General features: G+C 41.9%; 1 protein-coding gene across 1 annotated transcript in view; it reads right to left on the reverse strand.

Moving 5' to 3' along the window:
- Nucleotides 1-21,297, reverse strand: part of ANO2 (anoctamin 2) — a 335,850-nt gene that overhangs the window by 38,013 nt on the left and 276,540 nt on the right. Inside the window, exon 20 of the mRNA XM_068560881.1 lies at nucleotides 4,279-4,424. Within this exon, the coding sequence (XP_068416982.1) occupies nucleotides 4,279-4,424 (146 nt within the window). The remainder of the gene's footprint in view (nucleotides 1-4,278; nucleotides 4,425-21,297) is intronic.

The following is a 21,297-nucleotide window of genomic DNA, read 5'->3' on the forward strand; positions in this document are numbered from 1 at the left end:
GCCACAAAGCACATGAAAAGATGCTCAACATCACTAATTATTAGAGAAATGCAAATCAAAACTACAATGAGGTATCACCTCACTCCTGTTAGAATGGGCATCATCAGAAAATCTACAAACAACAAATGCTGGAGAGGGTGTGGAGAAAAGGGAACCCTCTTGCACTGTTGGTGGGAATGTAAATTGATACAGCCACTATGGAGAACAATATGGAGGTTCCTTAAAAAACTAAAAATAGAATTACCATATGACCCAGCAATCCCACTACTGGGCATATACCCAGAGAAAACCGTAATTCAAAAAGACACATGCACCCGAATGTTCATTGCAGCACTATTTACAATAGCCAGGTCATGGAAGCAACCTAAATGCCCATCGACAGACGAATGGATAAAGAAGTTGTGGTACATATATACAATGGAATATTACTCAGCCATAAAAAGGAACGAAATTGAGTCATTTGTTGAGAAGTGGATGGATCTAGAGACTGTCATACAGAGTGAAGTAAGTCAGAAAGAGAAAAACAAATATCGTATATTAATGCACGTATGTGGAACCTAGAAAAATGGTACAGATGAGCCGGTTTGCAGGGCAGAAGTTGAGACACAGATGTAGAGAATGGACATATGGACACCAAGGGGGGAAAACTGCGGTGGGGTGGGGATGGTGGTGTGCTGAATTGGGCGATTGGGATTGACATGTATACACTGATGTGTATAAAATTGATGCCTAATAAGAACCTGCAGTATAAAACAACAAACAAAACAACTAATACTAAACTTTCATTGGGTTATTTGTATGGAAATATGTTAATATAAATGTTTCAGACATTACATGAAATTTCTAAAAATCTTATATTTGTATTTGTATGGAAATATGTATGGAAATATGTTAATATAAATGTTTCAGACATTACATGAAATTTCTAAAAATCTTGTATGTTCTGGTATAATGTTATAAGTAATAATCCTAGTTATTACTTTAAAATGTATATCTCAGAAATAACTAATTTTCTTGTCAACTGCATTATTATGAACTTTCATCAAATCTTTAACCGTGGTCATTTTTAAGTCTTTTGTCATTTACAGACAGTTCTGGGTGTACTCTGATGATTTTGCAAATATGTTCCTATAAAAGGGTTTCATCTTCAAGAAATTCATGGAAAAGACTCTGACAAGTACAGGTTTCTGGTAACTGACTGTACTGCTGAACTGAATGAATAAGCATTTTCAGAACTCTAATGAAAAACTGATGAACTCATAAAAGTGCTAACAAAAGATCAAGATGAAAAAAAAATTAATTACATGGGACTGAGTGAACTGATGAGGATGAGTATAATTTTTGTGACTTTCTGTCTGAATTAAAAAAAAAAAAATCCCACAAGGACTCAGAGGCAAAGAATATACAAATCAATTTTCACTGCAAAGTAAAGGAGCTGTTACAGTGGAGGATTACTAGACTGAATGTCAATATTATGACATAGTATGAGTGTGTTTCATGTTTGGTAATTGCAATCATTGTTGCTTTTGTTGTGGTCATCCATGTACAATGCTTGGTGTCAGTCTATTTATCTCTTGTAAAAATAAAATACAGTGTGTGTGTGTGAAAAAAAAAAAAAAGAAAGAAAGAGAAAAACAAATACCGTATGCTAACACATATAAATGGAATTAAAAAAAAAAAAAAAAAAAGGTCATGAAGAACCTAGGGGCAGGATGGGAATAAAGATGCAGACCTACTAGAGAATGGACTTGAGGACACGGGGAGGGGGAAGGGTAAGCTGGGACAAAGTGAGAGAGTGGCATGGACATATATACACTACCAAATGTAAAACCGATAGCTAGTGGGAAGCAGCCGCATAGCACAGGGAGATCAGCTCGGTGCCCTGTGACCACCTAGAGGGGTGGGATAGGGAGGGTGGGAGGGAGGGAGATGCAAGAGGGAAGAGATATGGGGGTATATGTGTATGTATAGCTGATTCACTTTGTTATAAAGCAGAAATTAACACACCACTGTAAAGCAATTATACTTCAATAAAGATGTTAAAATAAATAAATAAATAGGAACATTTTTATTTAAAAAAATAAAATAAAATAAAATGTGTTATTTAAAAATAACAAAAGGGGCCTAAGATATGGCACCAAAATGCTACCAAAAGTTGGGCTTGAATGAGGAAAGTTTTGGGAGACATGTTTCCTTATGTTTTCAAACTTTTTGTTTTATGGTTGTTTTGTTCCCTTATAACCTGTAAGTAGTTTGCTTGTTTGTTTAATCTATGGAATGAATTTCACTCTCTACAATCTTGGGGTGAACTTCTTCCAAAAATCACCAAGTCTTCTAGTTCTTGTTTTTTCTGTCTTCTCATTACTTGGTAAGTGCCCGAGTCTGAACATGACATAGTGCGTGTCTGTTTGGTGACAGTAGCTGACAAAGTACAGCATGTTTTCCTATACCCTGCCTTCCTGGGGCCTCAAGACCATTAGGAGAAACAACAACACTTGACACAGCTTTTGTTTGTGCTACACACTCTTCTACGCACTTCACAGACATTAATTCATTATATATTGATACAACAATCCCATGAAGTTAGGCTTAGGACTAGGGTTAGCGTTAGCCATTTACCCAAAGCTATCCAGCTAGTTGGTGATAGAGCCAGGATTTGAACCCAGGGAGTATGGCTCAAGGGTCTCTGCTCTTAATCACTCAAGACAGGGAGCTTTGAAATAGCCAGCTCTCTGTACAGACAGGCAGACAGGCATGTAACACCTACACAAATTACTGCGTGGTTGTGGGGAGGGACTGGAGATGGAGGGTGGGGTTTGAAAGACAGAGCTACGGGGGTTCTAGCGTAAGCCCCTTCCCGAATGGAAGCCTCAGTCTGGCAGCAATCTCTTTCTGAGAGGATGGCAGACGCAGAATGACATCTGAAATCTGAGCGGTCATCTCTGCGTAAATATGGGGCTCAGTGTTGGAGAGGGATGAGAGGTAGTCCTTAGCAAGAGGCAAAAAGCATCAGAGAGCTATGTGTTTACACAAACTGTGTCTTGATATTTTCTTTGTCTATTGTTCCTGAGGCAGACATAATGATTGTTTCTTCTCTGGGGCGTTTATTCAGATGACAAAGCTCAGGCTTTGCCTGGAATTTTAGAGACCCCAGAGCTAGAACAGAACTCTGTTGGCCATCTCATCTAGACCTTGTCCATCCCTCTACCCTTAACACACACACACACACACACACACACACACACACACACACACACACACACTCTGTCTCTCTCTCTCTTATGAAGACAGAGGATAAATATCAATTAGAAATAACGAGTGAGGTACGTGGCACACAGAGGCATTAGTAGCCCCCGTTAAAAGGAATTAACCAAAGAAGGCAGGAGTCATTATGCAAACACAATGAGGGTCCCATGATATGAAGTCCTGAGTGATTCTTTCGTTGGATCTGACTCATGTTTCTCCGTTCACTCTAGATTGAGTCAATGTTTAGATGATATGTCTGCCCTCTTGGTCCTATGTTTTTAATTCATTAGTTCCAAGTCTTGGAAACAGGCTTCTCAAATATTCACCCCAGTGAAACATCAGGATTATTAATAAGCAGCCAAGTGTTTGAAGGCAGCTGGTCCAAGCTGGGCCACTGCTCATGATGGAGAACACATGGCTTCCAAACCATGTCTGAAATGACTGTGTTCTATTGGCCTGCGCTGCACGCGCTCCTACTCTTAGGCCTCATCCAAGAACAATCAGACTATAACTAGAAATCTTCCTCTCACCCCCTACCCAAAACATCCCCACCATTTTTAGAGGAAAGCTGACATTTTACCCAGCCCTGCCTGATCAGAGTGAGGGGCTCTCCTATATTCTCCTTGTCGAGATTTTATATATCCTTGTCCCAAGTGTCAGAGGACTACTTTACTCTTTCTGAATGGAAATTCCATTCTTAAATATCATCAGACTTCCCAATTTGCCTCTCATGGCAGAAACCACGGGAAGGAACCTGAGAGACGACACCTGTCATTTGACAGATGAGGACAGGTGGTCCAAAAAGAAGAAGGCACCTTTTGAGTATCAAGTTGGTGATGAGACGCTCCCGGTTCTCAGCCCAGGGCTCCTTCTACCCACACCCTCCTCAACTTCCACGTGGCACTGAAGGCGACACTGTGTCGCCATGAAGCCCGGGAAGGAGCAGAGGCTGCCTCAGTTGTTTTCCTAACCCTCTCCCTGAGCCCTTATCTGAAGCCACCCCCAGTGGAAGGAAAGCCCATGGGATCTTACTCATTTCCATGTACTCTGGCGTCAGTCCAGTGTATGGTTCCAAGCTGTAGTCTAGATCCCACTGCTTTGGATGCTTTGAACAGGCAGAGTCAGCTGCTCCAGGCTCTGTCTCATCTTTCATCTTCCGAAATAGTTTCTTTAGCTTCCTGGAAAAGAAAGGGACCAGTCACCAAAAGCCTCTGGAGGAGAGGGTTAGTGCTGCAGACAGAAAGGAGAAAAACAACTAAGTTTTGATACTGGAGCCATCTCACATCTAAGGACAGAGAGAGGAACACTAAGGAGACTACTTTTCTCTTAAAGACAATCCCAGGAGGTCCTTTGTCTGGATAATAAAAGGATCATCCCACAAAGGACCAAGTTTCTTCAAACCCAAAGAAACTTACATTCTTCCTGCTGTTCGATAAGCAACAGGAGTGTTGGCCCTTCCTGTCAAACATTGAGACAGTCCTATTTTCTAACAGGTGATCCGTCCACCCTCTTCATGGGGAAGGGAGGGTGTTGAGAAAGCAGTAGAAAGATGCCATCTTCTCATCTCAAACATTTTCATGTCTTAATAACATGAACAGTGTATGTCCATTAAAGCCAAGCTAAACGTTGTCCACCATTGCTATGGGGTGAATTGTATCCCCCAAAATTCAGATGTTGAAACTCAGAGCCCCATTGTGACCATATGTGAAGACAGGGCTTTTAGGAAGTACTTATGGTTAAATGGGGTTATAAAGGTGGGTCCTAACCCAAAGGATTGTTTGCCTTGTAAGAAAAGGAAGAGACAGAAATCTCTCTCCACCATGTGAGGTCACAGTCATATGAAAGCCAGGAAGAAGGCCCCCACTAGAAACCAAACCCTGCCAGTCCTTACCCTGGATTTTCCAGCCTCCAGAACTGTGAGAAAACACATTTCTGTTGTTTAAGCGCCCCCGTCTATGGTATTAGTTATGGCAGACTGAGTAGACTAAGTCAACCACATTCAGGACATTTTTGGTCTAGAATGATAACAAGATAATAATAGCCCAGCCTCTTGGGATTGGTATGAGGATGAAGTGAAACAGTGTTTATACCATCCTTAGCACAATATCTGGACATAGTAAGCATTCAATAGATGCTAGCTATTATTATTTTTAATATTAAATGCTAAGATTAATTAAATGCCTGAAGGTACGATCTTTTCATACCTCCCACTGATACACAATACACAGAGAACGAAATGAGGATAAGGAGTGAGGTCCCAATTCTGCTGATTGGTCTAAGAGAAAGTTTCTAGGAGACCGTGGAAGGAGAACTAACAGCAGAACGGTCAGAAGCATAAACTTGAAATGTTTAAAGGGATTGTGCCTATAATTGAAGGTTATTATTACCATTTTACAGCTGAGAGGGCTGAGACTCAGAGTGGCTGGGGGTTGCTTGCAGTCTGAAGCCTGGTATAAGGACCCAGGTCTTCTGGCTCTGGCCCAGGTTTCTTTCCCTCCACAATTCATGGTCAAGGTCTCCATGAAGGAGACTTGGGATTGACACACGGAATTCATGAGAGCAAGAACCAAAAAGAGAAGGGGAACCAAGAGGATGGGAAGCAGAAGATCAACTTTACTTCCCATGTGAGTCTTCAGCCACCGCTCTGTTTAAACTTGCTGTGGCTATTGCTCATTCAGGGAAAATCTCTGATTGTCTTGGTCTTTAGCTTATAGTTCCTGATAATTATAAGTTGAAATCTCAGCTCTTCAGTCCCTAGTGTGTGACCCTGTGCAAGTCAAATAATCTCTTTAGCCTCAGTTTCCTCCTTAATAAATGAAGATGATGCTAAAAGATAGGTCCTAGAGTCAATTCAATGAGATAAGGTATATAAAGGCAATTTAATAGCAACCATGTTTGGAACAAGGTAACTGCTCAATAAATGTTAACTATCATTAATGTAAAAAAACAAAATAAAGTAAAGGGATTGTAAAGTCCATGCTCCATCCGAATGCAGGAATCCTCCCCACACACACATCCTCACACAAGACCATCCAACCCCTGTGTAGCTATTTCCAGAGGAGCACTCACGAAATCATTAGGCATCTCATTCTATTGTTAGAAAGTGTTCGGGCAAGTAGTGGGAATCCCATGGTTCAAAATAATGTTTTGATTGGTGCCTTGTCTAATACCACTTGTCATCAAGAAACCTGTAGTATTGTGGTACGGGTAAAAGTCTGATCTTTGATGTCAGGGAATCGTTCTTTAAAACCTAGTTTTACAACTCAACAGCTATATTTTCTTGGGCAAGTTATTAAAACTCCAGAAGCTTTGGTTTTCTTATCTATAAGGTGAGAAAATAAATATTAACTAGCCCATTGGGTCAGTTAAAGGAGATAATCTATGTAACATGCTTAATTTAGGGCTTGGTACATGTCAAGAGCTCCATAAATATATCTATCATTGTCCTTATCATTGTCATCCTCATCCTCATCCTCATCATCACAGGAAGAGCTAAAGAATGAGTTGAGATCCATATAAGCAACAGTAAAATAAAATATTTCATAATAAGATAGCAAGCAATAATTCTGTGATCACAAGAAATTAAGAAAAGCCTAGATGGAACCTACAGATTCTGAAGCCAAATAGTATGAAGTGGCTGAGACCCTGTTTGTGAGTCGGGACAGAAGGACAGGATGAAGAAAAAACATAAAGAAAAGAGAGACAAGAAAAGAAGGAAGGAAAAGAAGGGAGGGAGAGAGGGAAGGAGGAAGGGAAGGTCTAGAACCAGAACTCAAATTAACACTTTTCCGCCAAGTACCAGTAATCAGAAAACTCGGCCACATCTTTAGTAAAGAATAGTAAATGGTTTTAACTAAACATGGAAAATTGAACACATGCATATATCCCTGTCCACTTCTGAAATGCTACTAAAATGATAGTGAATGAATTTTAAAATGTATAAAACCACGAGGTTAAAGAAAATAGTCATGAATACAGTAGAGTATGAGAGATATTAATGACTATCTTGGAAGATGAACAATGAATGAAGGAGTTAGCAAAGCTGTGATGGCTGAATACCAAGTACCTACAGTGGAAGACAGAAGGGAAAAGCAAGTCAACTCATGCTGAAAAATCTCAGAAAGGCTCAGGAATTGCAGGCACCAGGTATCACCAAAGGCAGGAGGTAGGGATTAGTCAATGCACTATTAAAGGAACAGTAGACCCTAATCTCTCTGTCCACCCATATTGCCCAAGTGACCACCACTTCCCAACACCAACAGGAGCAAAAAGTTTATTCAGAGAAGAAAATGAACCAGGGAAACTCTGGATCTGACATAAATCCAATAAAATGATAGGAAGTTAAAAATCAATAACCTCTTAGGGAAAAAAGAAAATAGAACTAAAGACAAATATATGGGCAAGAGGAAAGAAAAGAGAAGGAAATTAATCAATCTATGAACTTCAACATTTACGCAGAGAGAGAAGACAGAGAAAATGGTGGGGAAGAAACTACAAGAGAAATATAAGAAAATATCCCAGAGGTGAAGGATATGCACTTTTTTTAAAAAAAATTTTTTGGCCACACCGCACGGCATGTGGGATCTTAGTTCCCCAACTAGGGATCGAACCCGCACCCCCTGCATTGGAAGTGAGTAGTCTTAACCACTGGACCGCCAGGGAAGTCCCAGGACATGCACTCTCTGATTGTAAGGACCTACTCACCAAAATGAAGAAAGAAAAGGACCTCCACCAAAACATATCACCTTGAGATTTCAGAACTCTAAGAAGAAGGAAAAGGATTCTAACAGCTTCCAGGTCCAGAAGGACAAAGATAGATTCTCTAAAAATTATAAGCAAAAGGATATTAGAATTCTCAACATCAGCCCTTTACAATAGAAAACTCCAGGGAAATGTATTAACATTGAGAAGGCAAATGATTTTTAGCATAGAATTTTATACCTAGCCAAAGTATACAACGAGTGCAAAGGCAGAATAAAGACATTTTCAAACATGCAAGTTTTCAAAAAAGATATATTTCTATGCCTCCATTCTCATGAAGTTCCTGGAGGATGAACTTCACCAACCAAGGATATAAAGCAATAGAGAAAACAGTATGGAATCTGGCAAAGAATCCACCAGAAAAACAAGTGTTGGACCTAACAGGGATTGACAGCTGTATGGAAGGTTTAGTGAAAAAACACTTCTGGTCTGAACAGGATAATGGAGGGTTCCTAGAGGATGGTCTCCAGGAAAAAATACATGTGACCAATAAGACATCTGATGTGTTTAAAAAGAATGAAGTATTGCCACTGGCAGCAACATGGATGGACCTAGAGATTATCATACTAAGTGATATAAGTCAGAGAAAGACAAATATGGTATCACTTATATGTGGAATCTAAAAAATAATACTAATGAATCTATACACAAAACAGAAACAGACTCACAGACAGAGAAAACAAACTTACGATTACCAAAGGGAAAAGGGACGGGGGAGGGATAAATTAGGAGTTTGGGATTAACAGATACAAACTATTATACATAAAATAGATAAACAATAAGGATTTACTATATAACACAGGGAACTATATTCAATATCTTATAGTAACGTATAGTGAAAAATAATCTGAAAAAGAATATATACATATATATGGCTGAATCACTTTGCTGTACACCTGAAACTAACACAATATTGTAAATAAACTGTATTTCAATTTTTAAAAATGAGAAAGCAAAACCAAAATAATAAACAAGAAATAAAAGACATCTGATGTGTTTAATGAGGTAATTAAGCTGGGAAAGTGGACACTTAAACAAGTGTCACCAATATGGTATAATGAGTATTATAAAGGGAGCGATTTAGGGAATCATGGGCAACCTAACCTGCAAGGTTTCCCTGGGGAAGAGCTGTGTAAACCAACCGAAGGATGAAAGATGATAGAAGCAGCGTGGGAAAGTGAGAGAGAGCTGTGAAAGGGGAAGGTGTGTGTTCTAGGCAGAGGGAATTATTTGTGCAACAGCCAAAGACAGTGCAAGAATGGTCACTGCAGGGACTAAAAGGAGTTCAAAATGTTCGGAGCATAGAGTAGGAGAGAAAGTGATGAAAGATGACTTGAGAGGTAGCACAAGTTCATGAAGATGGCCTTGTAAGCCATCTGGATGCAGGGGTTCAAGTGAGAGATCAGGGTAGCAGAGGCCAGGATGATTGCCAAGGACATGAAGGGAAGTAGACAGATAAAGACATGCTGAGGAGGTGGGGTTAAGAAGCTGGGGGGGAATTGCAGTTGGGAAGGGAAGATGAACCAAGGATGACCCCCCAAAGTCCTTGGCCGTTTGTGTGGATGGTGGCAGAGTTGGCTAAGCTGGGGGACACAAGAGGAGAAGGGGAGGAGAAGGTGTTGAGATGGAGGGTTCCATGAGACAACTAAGTAGGGATGTCTAGTAAACAGTTATATGTGGTCTAGAGCTCTGAAAACAGGTCTGGGTTGGAGCTAGAGACCCAAGAACCATCATGGAAAGAACAATGGAAACTCTAGCAACGAATACCTCCTGTGGGTGGAGTGGAGGGGAAGGAGTCTTCAGAGGGCAAGGAAAGAGCAGTCACAGGAAGAGATGCTCAACTGTGAGACCCTGTGGCAACGAAGGCCAGGGCAGAGGACAGCCTCAGGAAGGACACCGCAGTCGGGAATGCAATACGCTGTGGGTGGGTCCAAATATCCACAAATAATTCTTACGAACCTCTCCTTACCAGGAGTTTCCCTCCTGGAGATCTCAGTGCCCATTCAAAACATTAATAAAGGAAGTCCCTCGAGAGCAGGATTTAAGGGGAATCCTGCACATTGTATAACACACAGATGGGGCATTTGGAAAACTTCAGATTATGATTCCTACCGTATGATGCATTCGCTTGTCAAAATAACTCCTTTGATGTTACCCTCGTCTCCTTTTCATCTGCTCTTTCTCTGTCTCTTGTTAATGACAAGTCTGAGAAACTCCATCCAGAAGCCTCCGAGCCTTTCCCCTGCTTGTGCCCCACAGGTTCACCCTGAGATCACGGTGACTGTCGGTCACGCCTTGGCCTCCTGGCTGCAGGATCCAGGCCCCAGGAGTCCTCCACAGACCCTGGCTTCACAGACCTCGAGCCTCGTGAAAGAAGGCAGAAGCAAGCCTGCCATGGGCCGAAGAAGAGAAACACATCAACCTCAGAGCTGTGTATTCCTCTTCTTGACACGGGACAGGATTCAAATTTGTTCCTTAAACCTCTGATTCACAGCCATATTCCACTGTATTGAGGGGAACACACAGCTTCCCTTGCCTGTGATGGCTTTAAAGAGAGACTGTTTTATGTCTTGAAATACAATATTTATCACATTTATCAAAAAAAGAAGAAAGTTTATGAAATCTTTCTGGCTGTGTGCAGGGGTATATTGTGGCTATTTTGGGGTGTGATCTGGTGTTTCTAGCAAGAATAGGGACTGGGAAACATTCTGCCAGTGGAAGTATTAATTCATCAGCTCTGTCCATCTCAGACGTCGCTCAGGAAAGAATCTGGCACCTGAAAAAGAGCATTTACCCTTACACACACACACACACACACACACACACACACAAAATTCATCTCTCTGAATGATTAAAGGCCATTTCCAATTTTGCTTCACGGAATACTGGAGCTGAGTTTGAGATAAAATTATAGCGAGGACTTGGGATGTGCTGTGGCGTGTTTGGGGGCACCATGATGTTTGGATCCAAAGTCCACTTTGCACAAACACATATGGGAAAGGTGGTGTGTGTGTGTGTGTGTGTGTGTGTGTGTGTGTGTCTGGTGGGGGAGATGAGGAAAATCCCCATCAATGGACTCAGATAATAAATAGCACAAGATCAGATTCTGCCCTGCAAGCCAGCCATGTCTGAAGTTATCTCAGAAGGAGCTGCCAATCAGCATTATTCTGGGGCCTGTTGTGTTGAAAACCACCTGGCTCCCCTCTGGAAAGCATCTGTCACAACTGTGTCAGGCCCCAGGAGCCTGGGGTTGTGTGAGTGGGGAGAATTCAAGGCCAAACCACACAACTTCAGTTTCTTCTAGTATCATGTCCTCATTGCCCTTAAAGAGTTACTGCTCCCAGTTTTGCTGCTTCCTTTGAAAGCACTTCATTTTTCCATCTCCAGGGGCTCTGAAGCAGGCCTAGCAAAAGTGGGACATGCTTCTGTCTGGATGGTGCTGGCCTTCCATGGTGGCCCTGTCTGGGGCACCTGCCAGATTTAGGGGTAGCAAGGGAGAGGTCTGGAAGCTGAAGATGCTTATCCAGGTCCCAAAGGACAGGTGTACAGTATTCATGGACATGCCTGGTATCTGTGCCAGCCCCGTGGAGACCTGTGGGGTTAAAAGGCAAGAACATTGTGCTAAGCCAATGTCTCCCAAGCAAAGGACACGTTCCACTAGCAGCTCATGTGATGTTTTTGGAAGATCACTAGACTTGGCCTAACATCTCGTTAGAGCACCTGGAAGAATTATTCCCTTTACTGCTCTCAGCTCGTCCCTCCGATTGCAGTCCAGGAGAAAACCCCAGTCTGCTGCTGGTATGCCTGTAACAACTCCCCGGGACTTGTGCGACTTCTTTTTCAATAAAGAGAATGCAGATCTTAGGCTAACTTCATTGATTAATAATGGATCAGTTTTATTGTATTTCTTTCTACTATTTGCTATTCAGGGTAACTGATAGTGTTAGTTTTCCATTTTCAGAAATGTGATGGACTTAAAAAGTGAATTGGTTTAGAGGAAATTAATATGCAAATAGCTGTCTAGGTAGGTAATGGGAAACAATTTAAAAGTTGGCTGACAAATGACTAAAGATTGGGAAACAATCTAATGCAAGAAGCCTACTGGACTGGTCGACTCAAGAAGACACTAGAATTTGGAGTGGTGGTGCTTTTAGCAATACACACACATGCACGCACACGCACACGTGCACGCACATGCACACACAAAGAATCTAAGGAGAACGGTGCACCCTTAGGGAGTTAGATAAATTACAGCCGACTACCTGGCTTACCAGCAAAGTCAGTTCAATAATCTTTAACATTTTTAAATTCTCTTTGGCAGAATCTCAGCAAATTGCTTTCAGAAGTAAATAACAAACATGAAAAATGATCAATCTATGTGTATAACCATATTTTTTTACCCCAAATATTCTTATCCAGTATGATTACCTACATAACTCCTCAGACTTGCTTCTGTTTTTAAAAATCAAGTCTGGTCTCGAAGATTAATATTTATCTCCCTGAGGGGAAAAATTGGATGCAGGCTCTGAAGGCACCGAAGAGCTACCATGAACCACAAGCCATGGGTCCCAGAACAGAAGAGAAAAACACTGTTCCTGAGAAGGTCTTTTCAGCTCACTCGCTGGACTGGGAACACTCAGAGAGCATCACTTGTAAGCATAAAAGCCAATGACACTCAGTAACACCTTGGCTACCTGTACTCCCAGGAATGGTTCTTCCTTTCTTGGATACCCACATTTTCTCTTTTCTAGAGACCTGAGCATATATGCAAGCTGTATTTTTACATAACCGTGTGTCTTTCTAGAATAACTTTCCCAAGGTCTCACAGGGACTATATTGCAATGCCTGGATTTAAACCCAGATCTGTTGAACAATCACTGCCTTACAGAGATGTGTTGCCTCCATGAAAGAGTTAAAGACCACTGGGTCTAGTTTTTATAATTTACACTATTCCTTCCTCACTGTCAGGCTCAACGGTCATTTCTCTTTTGCCTATAAAAGACTCCCCTTTTTTCTTGGCTTATTTCATGTTTCTCTATCATACATAAGGATATTGCCAGGTGCATGAGCTCTGGATTGATGGGTCTAATCTACTGAGAGTGGGCTCTGAGTGGGGCATGGAAGACCCAATAATCATAATCGTGGTGATTTCAGGTGAACAAACTCAATCACAACCTGTAGAATTACAAAGAACTTTGAAGATAAAATACCATAGGGCTTGGTGGAAGAACTTTTGCTCTACATTCCTGACTTCAACTATATGATTAGGTTGTATGTGTTCACAAACAGATTAGGAACTAAAATGAGGAAAAATATTTTGAAAGAAAAGTGACTTGTATTGGAATCGGCAGTGACCAGTTTCATTGAATAGAGGAGAGGTTCATAGAATGCTAGAGCTGAAATGACAATACCTTAGAGATTATTACATTATTATATACTAAATAGGTATTATATCCTGTTATATATTATGTATTATTATATGCTTTTCATCAAGACATGAGGATAATGAGATGTAGGAAGTGACTTGCTCACAGCTTTATGAATTACATGCAAATGCCATCAATTAAAGTGTGGCATAGTAAACACACATCAAGCATAAGGAAGGAAATTTAGCCTTCAAGGAAAACAGCCGTGTGTAGGTTTCATCTGTCATGGAGCTGATAAGAGTTGATGGGTGGGGAACATCCAACATACTGTCCAAATGACTGAGTTCTTGCCTCTCTTACACTCTAAAAAAGACTTCTGGGTCCAGAGTGGATGGGCCAAGTGGTAGAGGAGATGCCTGGGAATGAAAAAACGGCAAGCTGTCTCCAATTCCAACCAATGTACTGGAAAGACAGGTGTGTTCACCCAGATGTTTGGAGGGGATTGGAGACTTTCCTTTGTAGCAGTGGTGGAGGGGATGGGCTCACGGCTTCAAAGGGGCCAGATGTGGCTTTGGCACATCTTTTTTTTTGGTCTGTATATTTTCTGGATGTTTGTCCATAACAGATGTGTTCTCTCTGAGATGGTAAGCTCCTACACCACAGTGACCATGTGTCTCACCAGCTTTGTCTGATGACTATCACGGAGTGACTTTCCATCAGAAAGCTGAGAACAGGGTGCTGTTTCAGAGGGTTGAGATGCCCAGACCATGTTCTCCTCCAACTCCTCCGAGAAAAAATCACGTGCCCAAGTGCCTCCTGTGGTTGCCCCAGTGTGGGGACAGAAAAACAGCCTAACTGATGGCCGGTGATGGTGAGACCCATTCTGAGGACTGGGATGGCAAAGTGTTATGAGCGAATGCTCAGGATTCTCATTCCTTGAAGTAGGGCTCTCATGAAAACAGGTTTTCCTTCCAGATAAATTCGATTGTCTCCATCATAACTTGAGCTCTCTAATTGTGTTTCTGAGAAAGACCAAAGAATAGTTTTCTCTGGGGATCTGTCAGACAGTCACAGCCTGCCATGGGAGCAGTGACTGGTGTAGTTTTCCCTAGAGAAAGGAGTGGATCATGTAGATCTGCTAATGGTTCCAATCAGCCCAAGGAACCTAGGCTCAGCGACCCTTAAGCAGACTGAGAGAGATTTTGGGCTCTCGCCCTTGCCATGACCCTGGCATGCCCCAAGACTGGTCAGGGCACCACTACCTCATCTTCTCCTGAAGCAACACCTGAGTCACTAAGTGTTTTGATAAACCCGAGTCAGTCTGTTGTTTGTTTAGAAAATAAATCTGCATCCAAGGGAACCTGGGTTTTTTAAATTTATTTACTTTTGGCTGCGTTGGGTCTTCGTTGCTGCACGCGGGTTTTCTCTAGTTGTGGCAAGCGGGGGCTACTCTTCATTGCGGTGCACAGACTTCTCACTGTGGTGGCTTCTCTTGTTGAGGATCACGGCCTCTACGCGCGCGGGCTTCAGTAGTTGTGGTGTGCAGGCTCTAGAGTGCAGGCTCAGTAGTTGTGGCACATGGGCTTAGTTGCTCCGCGGCATGTGGGATCTTCCCAGACCAGGGCTCGAACCTGTGTCCCCTGCATTGGCAGGCAGATTCTTAACCACTGCGCCACCAGGGAAGTCCGGGAAACTGTTTCTTTAAACAAAATAATGGCAGATCAACTTGTTACATGACAGCCTTCTTTCAAGGCACAGACGCAGCCCCCTGCTTTCGAAGCTTTCTTTGACTGCTCCAAAATGCCTGACCTTTACTTGTCTGAATTCTGACAGAGTTTGCACCAGAGAGAGAACACCCAGTCACATGCAGTCTATTTTGTCTCCCAAACTAAAAAAACTAATCTCTGAGGAGATAAGGACCATTTCATATATACTTTTCTGTATTTAGTTGCATACAAATCTTGTGTATAAGTTAAAGAAAAAGAAACAGAGAGCCTTGTGTTACGGACTGAATGTCTGTGTCCCCTCTAGAATCCATATGTCCTACCTACCAATGTGATGGTATTAGGAGGTGGGAACTTTGAGAGGTAATTATGTTTAGATGAGGCCATGAGGGTGGGGCTTCCACAATGGTATTGGTGCCCTTATAAGAAGAGGGCACCACCAATGTTCATAGGGCACCTAAATGTCCATCAACAGATGAATGGATAAAGAAGATATGGCACATATATACAATGGAATATTACTTAGTCATTAAAAAGAATGAAATAATGCCATTTGCAGCAACATGGATGGAACTAGAGATTATCACACTAAGTGAAATAAGTCAGGCAAAGAAAGATAAATATCATATGATATCATTTGTATGCATAATCTAAAAAAATGATACAAATGAACTAATTTACAAAACAGAAACAGACTCACAGACTTAGAAAACAAACTTATGGTTACCAAAGGGGAAAGGTGGAGGGGGGGATAAATTAGGAGTTTGGGATTAACATATACACACTACTTTATATAAAATAGATAATCAACAAGGACCTGCTGTAGAGTACAGGGAACTCTACTCAATACTCTGTAATAACCTATACGGGAAAAGAATCTGAAAAAGAATAGATACTATATATGTATATGTATACCTTAATCACTTTGCTGTATACCTGAAACTAACACAATATTGTAGATCAACTATAGTCCAGTATAAAATAAAAATAAAAAAAAAAAAGAAGAGGGCACCAGAGCTCTCTCTCCACATATACACAGAGCCTGGGTCACATGAGCATACAGGGAGATGGTGGTCTTCATCAGGACCAAATGGGCTGGCTCCATAATCTTCAACTTCATGGCCTCCAGAACTGTGAGAAATAAGCTACCCAGTCGATGCTATTGTGTTACAGCAACTCAAGCTGATGAAGACAGCTGGGAAGGCTCAGACTGCAGTTTTCGTGGGTATAGCTCTGTGGTATCCAATTCTCATTTTTTAATACCTGAGCCATATGAGCCAAGAGGTGAAGGCAGTGGTATTCCCTGCAAGCCCTCCTGCAGTCTGGACAGTGTTATTCCTGGTTATGTAGCTCAGGGCCTGGCTCTCTAGCCCTTATAGAATATTCTGTTGGTCACTTATTGTTCTCAAATTCCTTTGCTGCTTAAACTAGCCAGAGTGGACTCCAAGGTCTGCAATTAAGAACTCAGGCCAATGACATGAACAAATGCAGCTGGAAATAAAGGGATTAAACCAGTTTCTTTATTGCAGGATTTCTCAGAACCACTAAAATAATGTGCTTAGTAAATCTCCAAAAGGGAGATAGAGTGTGTGGCAGTATCTTCACCTAACCCTGTGGGGACTGTCTGACGACTGCATCCCAGGATGGATAATCTTGCAAGAAGTTTGCAAAGAACTCTGAGTCTGGTACAAACTGTCCATTCAGTCCTCCTAAACAGAACTGGCCCAGCCTATAAGAGTTACCCCTGATCCTCTCTGTCATTCCCTGGCTCTCTGATGCCAGGCTAGCTGAAAACACCCCCTGAAACAGATTTCTTTTTTTTACAACTAAAAAAGCAATAGAAACAAAAGACAGAGGGGGCCACATTTTCCTTTGACCTGAAGGTAGATTTTCACCTCTTTCATCCTCTTCTTTTGGGTCCAGTGCTCATGAGTCAGCATTTATTTTCATGACTATCTCAGTGCAAAACCTAATGAAAGGGAGGACCTTCAAGATGGCAGAGGAGTAAGACGTGGAGATCACCTTCCTCCTCACAAATACATCAAAAATACACCTACATGTGGAACAACTCCTACAGAACACCTACTGAACGCTGGCAGAAGACCTCAGACTTCCCAAAAGGCAAGAAACTCCCCATGTACCTGGGTAGGGCAAAAGAAAAAAGAAAAAACAGAGACAAAAGAATAGGGATGGGACCTGCACCAGTGGGAGGGAGCTGTAAAGGAGGAAAGGTTTCCACACACTAGGAAGCCCCTTCGCAGGCGGAGACTGCGGGTGGCAGGGGGTAAGCTTCGGAGCCATGGAGGAGAGCGCAGCCACAGGGGTGCGGAGGGCAGAGCGGAGAGATTCCCACACAGAGGATTGGTGCCCACCAGCTCTCACCAGCCCGAGAGGCTTGTCTGCTCCCCCGCCAGGGTGGGCGGGGGCTGGGAGCTGAGGCTCGGGCTTCGGAGGTCAGATCCCAGGGAGAGGACTGGGGTTGGCTGCGTGAACACAGCCTGAAGGGGGCTAGTGCGCCACAGCTAGCCGGGAGGGAGTCCGGGAAAAGGTCTGGAGCTGCCGAAGAGGCAAGAGACCACTGTTTCGGGGTGCACGAGGAGAGGGGATTCAGAACACCGCCTAAACGAGCTCCAGAGACGGGCACGAGACGCGGCGATCAGCGCAGACACCAGAGAGGGGCATGAGACGCTAAGGCTGCTGCTGCAGCCACCAAGAAGCCTGTGTGCGAGCACAGGTCACTATCCACACCTCCCCTCCTGGGAGCCTGTGCAGCCCGCCACTGCCAGGCTCCCGTGACCCAGGGACAACTTCCCCAGGAGAACACACGGCGCACCTCGGGCTGGTGCAACGTCACGCTGGCCTCTGCTGCCGCAGGCTCGCCCCGCATCCGTACCCCTCCCTCCCCCCGGCCTGAGTGAGCCAGAGTCCCCTAATCAGCCGCTCCTTTAACCCCCTCCTGCCCGGGCAAAGAACAGATGCCAGAGGGCGACCAACATGCAGAGGCAGGTCCAAATCCAAAGCTGAACCCCAGGAGCTGTGTGAACGAAGAGAAAGGGAAATTTCTCCCAGCAGCCTCAGGAGCAGCGGATTAAATCTCCACAGTCAACTTGATGTACCATGCATCTGTGGAATACCTGAGTAGACAATGAATCATTCCAAAACTGAGGCGGTGGACTTTGGGAGCAACTATAGACTTGGGGTTTGCTGAATGCGACTGACTAGTTCCTGATTTATATGTATATCTTAGTTTAGTATTTAGAGCTTATTATCATTGGTAGATTTGTCTATTGATTTTGTTGCTCTCTTCCTTTTTATATATATATATTTTTTTCCCCTTTTTCGCTTTTTGTGAGTGTGAATGTGTATGCTTCTTTGTGTGATTTTGTCTGTATAGTTCTGCTTTTACCATTTGTCCTAGAGTTCTGTCTGTCTGTTTTTTTGTTTAGTATAGTTTTTAGCACTTGTTATCATTGGTGCATTTGTTTATTGGTTTGGTTGCTCTCTTTTTTTTAAAATTACTTTTATTTTTTTAATTTTAATAATATTTTTTAAATTTTTTATTTTAATAACTATATTTTATTTTATTTTTTTTCTTTCTTTCTTTTGTTTTTTTCTTTTCTCCCTTTTCTTCTGAGCTGTGTGGCTGACAGGGTCTTGGTGCTCTGGCTGGGTGTCAGGCCTGAGCCTCTGAGGTGAGAGAGCCAAGTTCAGGACATTGCTCCACCAGAGACCTCCCAGCCCCTTGTAATATCAATTGGCGAGAGCTCTCCCAGAGATCTCCATCTCAACGCTAAGACCTAGCTCCACTCAACGACCAGCAAGCTACAGTACTGGACACTCCATGCCAAACAACTAGCAAGACAGGAACACAGCCCCAACCACTAGCAGAGAGGTTGCCTAAAATCATAATAAGTTCATAGACACCCCAAAACACACCACTGGATGCGGTCCTGCCCACCAGAAAGACAAGATCCAGCTTCACCCACCAGAACACAGGCACCAGTCCCCTCCACCAGGAAGCCTACACAACCCACTGAACCAACCTTACTCACTGGGGGCAGACACCAAAAACAACAGGAACTAAAAACCTGCAGCCTGTGAAAAGGAGACCCCAAACACAGTAAGTTAAGCAAAATGAGAAGACAGAAATACACAGCAGATGAAGGAGCAAGGCCAAAACCCACCAGACCAAACAAATGAAGAGGAAATAGGCAGTCTACCTGAAAAATAATTCAGAGTAATGATAGTAAAGATGATCCAAAATCTTGGAAATAGAATGGAGAAAATACAAGAAACATTTAACAAGGACCTAGAAGAACTAAAGAGTAAACAAACAATGATGAATAGCACAATAAATGAAATTAAAAATTCTCTAGAAGGAATCAAGAGCAGAATAACTGAGGCAGACGAACGGATAAGTGACTCGGAAGATAAAATAGTGGAAATAACTACCGCAGAGCAGAACAAAGATAAAAGAATGAAAAGAATTGAGGACAGTGTCTGAGACCTCTGGGACAATATTAAATGCACCAACATTCGAATTATAGGGGTCCCAGAAGAAGAAGAGAAAAAGAAAGGGACTGAGAAAATATTTGAAGAGATTATAGTTGAAAACTTCCCTAATACAGGAAAGGAAATAGTCAAGTCCAGGAAGCTCAGAGAGTCCCATACAGGATAAATCCAGGGAGAAACATGCCAAGATATATATTAATCAAACTATCAAAAATTAAATACAAAGAAAAAATAGTAAAAGCAGCAAGGGAAAAACAACAAATAACATCCAAGGGAATCCCCATAAGGTTAACGGCTGATTTTTCAGCAGAAACTCTGCAATCCAGAAGGGTGTGGCAGGACATATGTAAAGTGATGAAAGGGAAAAACCTACAACAAAGATTACTCTACCCAGCAAGGATCTCATTCAGATTCCATGGAGAAATTAAAATCTTTACAGACAAGCAAAAGCTAAGAGAATTCAGCACCACCAAACCAGCTTTACAGCAAATGCTAAAGGAACTTCTCTAGGCAGGAAACACAAGAGAAGGAAAAGACCTACAATAACAAACCCAAAACAATTAAGAAAATGGTAATAGGAACATACATATCGATAATTGCCTTAAATGTAAATGGATTAAATGCTCCAACCAAAGGACACAGACTAGCTGAATGGGTACAAAAACAAGACCCGTACATATGCTGTCTACAAGAGACCCACTTCAGACCTAAGGACATGCACAGACTGAAAGTGAGGGGATGGAAAAAGATATTCCATGCAAATGGAAATCAAAACAAAGCTGGAGTAGCAATTCTCATATCAGACAGAATAGACTTTGAAATAAAGACTATTACAAGAGACAAAGAAGGACACTACATAATGATCAAGGGATCAATCCAAGAAGAAGATATAACAATTGTAAATATTTATGCACCCAACATGGTAGCACCTCAATACATAAGGCAAATGCTAACAGCCATAAAAGGGGAAATCGACAGTAACACAGTCATAGTAGGGGACTTCAACACCCCACTTTCACCAATGGACAGATCATCCAAAATGAAAATAAATAAGTAAATACAAGCTTTAAATGACACATTAAACAAGATGGACTTAATTGATATTTACAGGACATTCCATCCAAAAACATTCTTCTCAAGTGCTCATGGAACATTCTCCAGGATACATCATATCTTGGGTCACAAATCAAGCCTTGGTAAATTTAAGAAAATTGAAATCGTATCAAGTATCTTTTCCAACCTCAACGCTGTGAGACTAGATATCAATTACAGGAAAAAAACTGTAAAAAAATACAAACACTTGGAGGCTAAACAATATGAGACTAAATAACCAAGAGATCACTGAAGAAATCAAAGAGGAAATCCAAAAATACCTAGAAACAAATTACAATGAAAACACGACGACCCAAAACCTATGGGATGCAGCTAAAGCAGTTCTAAGAGGGAAGTTTATAGCAATACAATCCTACCTCAAGAAACAAGAAACATCTCAAATAAACAACCTAATCTTACACCTAAAGCAATTAGAGAAAGAAGAACAAAAAACCCCCTAAAGTTAGCAGAAGGAAAGAAATCATAACGATCAGATCAGAAATAAAGGAAAAAGAAATGAAGGAAACAATAGCAAAGATCAATAAAACTAAAAGCTGGTTCTTTGAGAAGATAAACAAAATTGATAAACCATTAGC

This window comes from Eschrichtius robustus, chromosome 13 (genome assembly GCF_028021215.1).
Source record: "Eschrichtius robustus isolate mEscRob2 chromosome 13, mEscRob2.pri, whole genome shotgun sequence".
NCBI classification, from domain to species: domain Eukaryota; kingdom Metazoa; phylum Chordata; class Mammalia; order Artiodactyla; family Eschrichtiidae; genus Eschrichtius; species Eschrichtius robustus.